This window comes from Citrus clementina, unplaced genomic scaffold, assembly GCF_000493195.1.
Source record: "Citrus clementina cultivar Clemenules unplaced genomic scaffold, Citrus_clementina_v1.0 scaffold_4, whole genome shotgun sequence".
In the NCBI taxonomy this organism is placed as follows: Eukaryota; Viridiplantae; Streptophyta; class Magnoliopsida; order Sapindales; family Rutaceae; genus Citrus; species Citrus x clementina.
In genome coordinates this window covers 19,681,604-19,691,164 of record NW_006262274.1, presented here as the reverse complement: position 1 = coordinate 19,691,164, position 9,561 = coordinate 19,681,604, and the positions used below count along the sequence as shown (strand labels likewise).

At 33.8% G+C, this 9,561-nt stretch overlaps 2 protein-coding genes across 2 annotated transcripts; one reads left to right on the top strand and one right to left on the bottom strand.

Annotated features, from left to right (window-relative positions):
* Nucleotides 1–50: 50 nt before the first annotated feature.
* On the bottom strand, nt 51–1,075 carry LOC18044025 (leucoanthocyanidin reductase). Its single transcript, XM_006437676.2, has 3 exons — nt 771–1,075; nt 528–668; nt 51–436 (listed from the first exon to the last, which is right to left on the bottom strand). The coding sequence occupies exons 1-3, from the start codon at nt 972–974 to the stop codon at nt 95–97; spliced, it is 687 nt and encodes a 228-aa protein (XP_006437739.2). The 5' UTR covers nt 975–1,075; the 3' UTR covers nt 51–94.
* Nucleotides 1,076–5,391: 4,316 nt separating this feature from the next.
* Nucleotides 5,392–9,561, top strand: LOC18044024 (SUPPRESSOR OF GAMMA RESPONSE 1). The gene is made up of 6 exons (XM_006437675.2): nt 5,392–5,603; nt 6,655–6,796; nt 7,674–7,860; nt 7,947–8,437; nt 8,690–9,103; nt 9,211–9,561. Exons 1-6 carry the CDS (start codon nt 5,596–5,598, stop codon nt 9,265–9,267), a joined length of 1,299 nt encoding a protein of 432 aa, XP_006437738.1. The 5' UTR covers nt 5,392–5,595; the 3' UTR covers nt 9,268–9,561.

Genomic DNA, 9,561 nt, shown 5'->3' with positions numbered 1-9,561 from the left:
TCTTTACTACTAAATTTAGGAGAAAAAACTTTTATACGATTGGCCGAGGCGGTAAGACATATACTTGCTTTCATAATCCAGGCTTTGATATTCTTTAATAGGCAAGATTCTCTTCTAAAGCAAACAAATTGTGAACACAAAAATAAAAATGAAAATTCAAAAAAAAGAAGAAGAAGAGAGAATTCATGTGACAAGCACCTTTGACGGTCCCGTCACCGTAGATTTGAAACTGATCCAACGGAGGAAGAACCTCCGAAGGGTGGTGATTGTCGTAGTAAGGCCATGAGGCGATGGAGTTGCAGCAAATGTAAGAGTAGGGCACCTTCATTTCCTCAATCACTCGCCTTACTCTGCGCTTTTCTTTGTACATTGCTAGCCCCGGCTCCACCGGATCAGCCCTGTCCACGTCGTGACCAAACTCTGACGGCAAAAATCTCTGCAACGCAAAGGGACAGGGCGACAGTAGCCAGGAATTTTGTTCAAAGATACCATTTAATAAGTTCAAAACAGTATATATATAAATATACCTTAATGGTGCCAACGGCTTTGATGGCGTCAATTAGAGGGAGCTGGTCCTTAACTTGCTCACCGCCAACAGCTGATATGACTATCTCAATCTCATGCTCTTTTAATATTTTCTCCATTAGTTCTCTGTCACTTACTGGTCCCTGTAACACAAACAAGAAATGGCAAAAGAGTTATTTGAAGAATGTCTCAAAGTCACATTCAAAAATGAAAAGAAACAACCATGAAAACCATGTACAACGTACACGTAATAAGAAAGCGCCCTTGTCTTTGAATGCTTCCACAATTTTAGCCTTGTTACAAGAGCTACCGGGACTTGGCCGGACGAGAACATAGGTGGGTCTACCGGAGGCGAGGCTGGCCTCGGTTACAAACCGGCCGATGAAACCGGTTGCTCCGACGACCAGAACTCTGCTCTTGCCTGTTGTGATACCATTTGACACAGTCATCTTTGTGTTTAGTCACGATATGCTACTTTATTCCCCTTATGCATATAAAGGGATACAAATTGACGAGCTTTTGAAAATCCATGCAAGTTATGAATTGTATATCTAAGGAAGCCTAAGGGGCCTAACTAATTAATGTGGTACAAGTTTTTAAGTGCTCAACTACCCTTCAACCAATATCAATATCCAATTTTAAATTTCGAAAATTCGAGGGCGGTTTTTATTTATTTTCTTTTATTTTTTGAAACTATTACTACATATGGTGGGTTAGACAATTATATAAGTAGCTGTTGTTTAATTATGTAGGTATCTATTGCTTTCATAACTATATATGCTTTTGTCCTTTTTTTTTCTCTCTTATTTAATGAAATATCAAATAAGCTTTGTGATGGCAAAATTTAGATATGTGAGTCTAAAAAATTATTTAATTATTTTGAAAAAAAAAATTAAGTCAACAATATACATATAAGAAACTCAGACTTACTCACAATGATGAGATCAAGAAAAATGGTGTACCACTAAATAACCAAGTGGTTCTCTCTATATATATAATTTCTATATATTGGAGCGGTTGGCGCAATCTTGATATCTAGTCCTTAATTAACTCCAATATTATATAAGTTTTAACTATTTAATGAGGTTGAAGCTTAGGTCAGTTTTCTATGCCCGACAGGTAGCTGAGAATCTCGTGTGTGAAAAGTAAATTTGCTGGTCTATAACTCCAATATTATTTTTATGCCTTCGCATAAATTCAGCTGGTTACGAAGTTCAACTTGAGACAATTTTTTGTCAAGTTAAAATAAAAAAATATATATCATAGGCAATTGAATGCTGTGATTTAACAAGAGAAAGTTGTTTTGTCAACAATGGAAAGATCACAGTTGCAACTTAGTTGCAAGCTGTTTATTCCTTCTTTTTCACAGACACAGTATGTAATTTTGTTTTTTTTGTTTTTCCTACCCAAAACTGCCTTAATTAATCACCAAGTAATGTATATATCAATTTATTTGCTGTCAAAATATAAATTGATTGATTTAGGAGATATATTGAACTAATATATTTTTCCAATAGAAGGATTATATGTACATAAATTAAACTAAGCGAATCTTATTCTTATTAACATCATGTTTGATATTAAGGTCGGGCAGCTCTAGCTCCTTAAAATGTAAAATACTAAAATGTTTAGTAAACACTAATTGTTATGCTTTAAAAATTTAGTTGATTTGATTCCACACTAGCATGATAGTATATACTATCAATTTTTGCTTTATATATATATATGGCACCTTAATTCCAAACAAAGCATACGCGCGAGCGCAAGCGAGAGAAAGATATACTAAAAAATTAATAATTAAAGTTGTGTCAGTACTTTTTGTCGATTAAAAATCAATGGTATTTTTTGTTGATTAATGAATAAAAAATTAATGATTTTTTTTTATTTTTACGAATTGTAGATAATTATTGATTACTTGATTAGGGAGAGCTAAGAGACATTGAATAAGAAAATAAATAAATTGTTAACCGTATCAATTAATTGGCAAATAGCCTAACATGTAGACTATAGACATAAACCCATGAGTTGATATCTATGACAACTCAAATGTTTCATATGATGTAACTTTTCAGTTTTTAGGTGATAACTCATGGGTTACTATAAGTTATGTATAATGTAGCATAACATGACCTATATGTATATATATATATATATATTTTGGTTTAAACCATCCGATTTTCGGCGACCGCATTGGGCCCCGACTAATTCGGATTCGGGGTGTAGTCACAGTTAAGGCTCTTTACCCCTCCCAAATGGTGTGTTTAGTGAGGATCGAACCCGAGAGCTCTTCCCACTTACCCAGTCTGCGCCGCCAACTGAGCCACAACCGTTTGGTTTATGTATATATATTTTTTAATATAGGGACATCGACTACTAATATGAATTTAGTTTGCAAATGGAAAAAATACCATTACCACCTTATAATGGTTTTAAACTCATCATTGTCACTCTATGTCACTCTACTGTTGTTTTTTTTTTTTTAATTTTACCCCCTTTGTCAAATTATTTAGAGTGGTGATAAGTGACCCCCATAAATAATGTCATTAGCCTTCACTTCTTAATTAACTTAATTTATTTCTAAAATTACACTTACTCATCAATTTCTTTTTCTAACAGCCCTTATTTAGCAATTTAATGCCAGCAATGGCTCCATGCTTTTATTTTCTTGTTGCATGATAGAATCAGCATACAAAACAAAATTGGTTTCGGAGTTTTCAATATGGGAAATCCAAAGATTTTATAATGATCATCTTATTTGAGTTACTTAATTATCAAACTAAGCCGTGAAAATTGCATTCCGCCTAATCATTTGGCTACAATCGATTATAAGCACAAGCTTAAGCCTGACCACCCATAAACATGATAAAAAAATAAAAAAATAAATTCAGGTACGGTTTTGTGTAATCATTCATCCGAATCAAAGAAATGCCATAAGATCAAAAGATGAAAAGCTTTCATCAATTTTTAATCATAGAAAATCGGTAAAGGAGGGAGAACAAAAAGAAAAGGAAGGATAAATTTTGAAAAAAAAATTTTGGTAGGCGTTTTTGGTCATTTTAAGTTAAATGAGAAAAATATAGACCAATGAGATAAATTAAGGGGATCAAATATTATTACTCAATTATTTATTATGATGTAATCATATAAAACTATAACTATGTTTTCTTAGGATTTTTTTTTTATAATAAGAGGAAAGAATTATTGGTTATTATGTTTTGTAAACATGATTCTCAATATTTCATTATGAATCAAATAAATTTACACGCTTAGGTTAATTATCAGTCCACTCTTAACATTTGAAAAATATCAAAACCTCTCCTGCCATTTGTCTAAGTTATCAAAATGGCATTCAAACTTTTTTCTTTTCAATAGTATATCATAATCTATTGGTATTTCATATCAGAAATCTGTTGGGACCTAGTTGAGATTAATATGTGATGACGCAATTTAGATATATATTTTTTTTTCTTTGATTGAAAAAAAAATAATTGTACCCCTTAAAAAATTAAAAAATTTTAACATTCAATATTTTATACTAAAAAAAATTGATATCAATCAAATTCCTATTTTGTATACTTTTTACATTGTTGTCTAGTTATATAATTAAAAAAAAGGAAGAAGAGCCGAAGAAGAAGACCTAAATAGAAAGTTATCATTAATGAATAAATATTGAATTGAAATTTTCTTATCCAAAACTTAAACGAAGAATGCCCACTTTCACTTTCTTATCCATGGGTGGTGTTTGATTGGCTGACAAACTAGAAAAACTTCTCAATTGATGGTAAATCTTGACCTTGAACATTGATTTTATTACTATTAGTTTGTGATTGTCTTGATGCTAAAACAATGAGTTTCTAGTTTCTAGTTTTCTGCATCAATAAATAGTTAATAACTAGCCAAATTAGAAATTAAAAAACAAAGTATCTCCTCTCCACTTACTAGAAATTAAAAAGTAATTGAATGTCCACTTATTTTTATAATTAATAATTCTTTGCCATTGCATAATTAGTAATTTAATAACCTTTATATATAAAAATAATTTTTTCTTAGGTTATGCATAAGTCACAAAAGACTATATGTATTCTTTAAGAGAAAAGATGTATAAAAAAATATAACTTCTTTATTGTTGAATATTTAACCACTGATTAGGAGTAGCGTATCCCTCAATCTCCATGAATTGAATCAAGAAAAGACGATAATCTAAATTCTTTACAACTTGATCCCGGATTACGTCAATAAACATAGGATTATCTTATGAATGAGCATAACGAAATACATCGAGCTTTTTTATATAAATTCTTTAGCTCCTATATAGTCAAAGTTGGCTACTTGGCTTGTTCCCCCCCCTGGCCTATAGTACGAATTTATACATATATAGTTTCTAGATCAAGATCCTGTTATTTACGTATCATTTACAATGTATTTTCTATCATAAAATTCTAACAAAATCGCACTTAATGTATATAACTACATCGGTATCGTCTTCACTAGCTGTGCGATCATCGACAATGTCTTATTCCATTTGGACAGATACAGGTCCCATAAATGTTCGAATCCTCAGCTTCCCTCAAAATGGGCCGACTAAGATCAAGTTTCATTTCTAATTATTAAAAAAAAAAAAAAGGCTTCATTTCTAGCATTTGTAACAAGACAATCGAACAACTTGAGAAGCCCAATTGAAGATGAGAAGCCCACAATTTCTTATTGGTTGACTTTGGAAGCCCACAAAAACCATCGTAGGTAAGTCAACGCCATACAGCGACTGAGTCGCACTCAATCATTTTTACCGCCCTCACTCACTTCAACTTCAACAAGCGCCTTTATCCTCAACTCGAAATTACAAATTTAAAAAAAAAAAAAAAAAACTTGTAAAGATTTTTCCTCTCTCCTAGTCGTACAGAACTACAGGAAGAAATAATCAAAACAAATAATAATATTTAATTAATTTTAAAAATAATAACAATAATAGGGGGAAAGTTGCTGCCAGTTTATTACGGAATATTTCATTTTCGTTTCAATTAAGAATATACCAAAAATTAAAGCCAAAGAAGCGAAGCAGAGCAAAAAGTGATGGCTGGGTAAGCCCTCAACTTTATTTTTATTATTAAATCTTGTGCAAAAAACAGATCGTCTAGATCGAGTTTTGTTTTGTCTTAAGCTCATAAATCAGTTGTAGTTTTCTCTTTTCTTTCCTTTTTTTTAATTTTTTTTTTAGCTTTTAGATTTATTTGTATTCATATGTTTCAGTGCTGTAGGTTACTAGGTTATATTGATTGAAGTGATTTACGTTATTAGTTTGTTCATTGACTGATCAATTATAGTATTTGATGATAGCATCGGAGTGAGAAGTGAGAACTAGCAGTGACATTGATCGTATTTTTCTCCAAGCCTATGATTTCGTTTTGATACAGTTGCTAACATTTTGATTCCACGAGAGTATTATGCACCAAGTTTCGATTTTTGATAAGTTTGGAGTAAAATTAAAATAAAATAAAATAAGTAAGTGAACAAGAATGAATCAATATACAAAATTTTCAAAAATGTTTTGATGACTAAATCATATGAATATATATTTTGACGATGCACGACTTTCTAGATTAAAGTAAATTTTGATTAATCGGTTCAAGTAATTTGCTTGAGTACAAAGCCTTACAGCACTGTAGTTTAAATTAAATTTTGATCAAGGTATGTTTACAACGCTGTAAAGCTCCTACAGTGCTGTAAAAGGGTGAGTTGGGATTTTATACAGCGCGGCACGGATGCCTGCAGCTGAAAATGATTATATACCTGGTTAGCTCAGTTAAATCTCAAGAGATCATTACAGTCACAAGGAATGCTATGGAATATATGTAATACATCCAGAGCGCTGTAAATGCGTGGCCATAGTTCAACTCTGTATTTCATAAATACAGAGGTCTGAACCTGATTAAAATTAAAGAAGCATATATCCAGACCTGGCATTTAGTTTGTATATGTATACAAAACTGAGGTATCCGTCTCAAAATTGGATTTCACTGATAGTTATTGGTGATTTGAGAGAAAAGCTATTAGTAGTTTTGGTATCTGATTACGTTGTTTTATATGATTATTTTTCTTTTTTGACTGGACAATTATTTTTATGCTCTGCAGACCATCATGGTTGGTGGACAGTAACAGAATTGCTACAAAGATCAAGAGTGCATCTGGCACAGGTGATCCGGAAAGAGTTAAATGGAAGAGCAATCCTACAAAAGCTTGTCCCAATTGTCACCATGTCATCGACAACAGTGATGTATATTTCTTGCTTTTATAGTTCTATTCACAATTAACTGAATCATGATAGTGTGAAATCTAGTATCGTGAATGAGCATTTTGTAATGGCTTAAACATATACTATTTACACATGTTATTTACTATTTTTGCTGAACTAAGAACATTTTGAGTGAGTATGTTATTTGCAACTGATGGAGCAAGATCTTGCAAACTTTCTATTTATCTACGAACATGTATTTCTTCAGAAACTTTTGTTGCTTCTCAAGCTTGGGTTGAAACCCATCCAATACTGGATGTTTCTACCTCTAACAGTGCTTTTTTTTTGTGGGGCAGCGGTCTAAATCAGATTCATAATTGGATTTGAATGATGCTCCTTTCCTTCTGCTAAAGTTTCAGTTTGACTGAGTTGCTTCAGGACCTGGGAATTTCCTATATGCAATTAGAGCTTTCAAATTTTCTCCTTCACGGTGCAATATGATTGCTTCAAGTTGATCTACCTTACTGATCTTGATATTAACTTGAGGGAGTTAGTTGTTTTCAGAATGTGATAATAATGAAATAACAGAAGGCCGGGCTATTATAGATAGTTGATTGACTTTATATTTTATCCAACTGTGATATTTATAATTGTGCTGGTTGAGAAGCTTTTTCTTGTCCATTTGAGTTGGGGCTTGGATGGTGCCACATCTAACTCCTCTGGTGTTTGATCTAGACCCCTGCCCTGCCCAAACCAAGTCACTAGTTACCCATATACCGCATCAGAGGTCCAATCACCTTGTGTTCAGCTTGTTGAGACTTGACTCACATCAGAGATACAGCACTTAAGTTTGGGGTTCCTATAGACTTGAATTCCTCTGAAAATTGTATTACAACTTATAGACCTTTTCTGTTTCCAGGTTGCTCACGAGTGGCCAGGATTACCCAGGGGTGTGAAATTTGACCCATCTGATCAAGAAATTGTATGGCATTTACTTGCAAAAGCTGGTTTGGAAGGCTTGAATCCCCATCCATTTATTGATGAGTTCATCCCAACTGTTGATCAAGATGGTGGAATCTGTTACACCCATCCTCAGAATTTGCCAGGTGGGTAACGAGAGTTTAGTCTCATTTTCTATTTTGATCCTTAATTATCTTCACTAAATTTGTTTTCAAAAATTCAAAAATTTTAGGTGTTAAGCAAGATGGAAGTGCAGCACACTTCTTTTATAGAGCTATCAAGGCTTACAGTACTGGAACTCGAAAGCGTAGAAAGATAAATGGTGATGATTTTGGTGAGGTGCGCTGGCACAAGACTGGCAGGACTAAACCAGTGATGTTAGATGGGGTTCAAAAAGGGTGTAAGAAGATTATGGTTCTCTATATGAGCATGGTCAGGGGAGGGAAAGCTGAGAAAACTAATTGGGTGATGCACCAGTATCACTTGGGAACAGAGGAGGATGAAAAGGATGACAACTATGTTATATCTAAAATATTTTATCAGCAGCAACAGGCCAAGTATGGTGATAAAATTGAACAAGATATTCTTGAAAGCACTGGTGCCATCATTCCAAAAGTAGATCCAGTCACTCCTAAGTCAGTGACTCCAGACCCACCTCGTACTGAAAGGCATCCTGATTTTGGCCCACGACAAGAGTCTCCTACTACAGATGCATTTGATCAGGTAGAATTCTCTATCTGACTAGTAGTGTGAAATCAGCTGCTTTCTTTCATGACTTAATTCATATTGAACAATCTAGAATTTTTGGCTACATTTCATAATGGCAACAATTTAAATTAATAAAAAATGAAAAATAGAAGCTATTGAAAGTATCTTCTCTTTACATTTATACACGTCCTCTGTTGGAAGGAAATCCTGACAGTTGTTTTTTTTCCTGGCTTCTTCTCCTCCTTATACTTTTCCTCATAATGGAAGCAATCTGAGATAAGGCATGTGGAAGAGCTTCAACCTTTATGTGAAAACCCCGGTTCTAATGATAAAATCGAAGCAGAAAATCATGCTAATATGATGGTTGGTAATAATGATAATGGAAGTCAAGCAGGAGACGACCGCAAATGGTGGGACAGTGAATCGCAGAATGGCTTATCGCAGAATATCTTGGATACGCAACAACTAGCAGAAGCGCTGACTCTATGCGAGGAGTTCTTGAACAGCCAGTCTGATGGAAATGCGAATGATGGAACATCAAAGGGAAAACCTGGTCTTTCTGATTATGCTCGGTTAGGATCTGAACATTTGAAGAAGGATTTGGAGGAGTGTCAGATGCTAGTCCATGATCCTGCAAACATCGAACTCGATACACCTCCAGAATTTGGACTGAGCCAGCTTGTATGTCCTGTTTTATGCCATTTCACTACTCTTTCAATAGGATTTTGAACTCTTTATTTTCTCAATTATATTTGATACTGATGCATCCCTTTCGTGTTCTGTTGTAGGAATTTAACTCACAGGATAGTTTCATTCCATTCGGTGGAAGCAAGGCAATAAACTAATTTGTGGATTTCCAGTGGTTGCTTTTATGACAAACTTGCCTTCTAAACCTTCCTCGGGACTTTTGAGCCGCAATTTCTTGCCCGATATCCAAACTAAGCTACTGATTTGTAATTGTAAACTGATGCTGAAATTTATCTTCTTTGGGACAAGCTCATAGCCATGTCTCTTAAGAAAGATTTCTGAAGCTTTTTATTAGGCCAAACAATGTAGAGCTGTTAACGATTTGCATGTAATCTTTCATGTTGGAGGGAACTTCTAAGTTCTATCTTCTGTGAGTATGTTGTTGCATACAA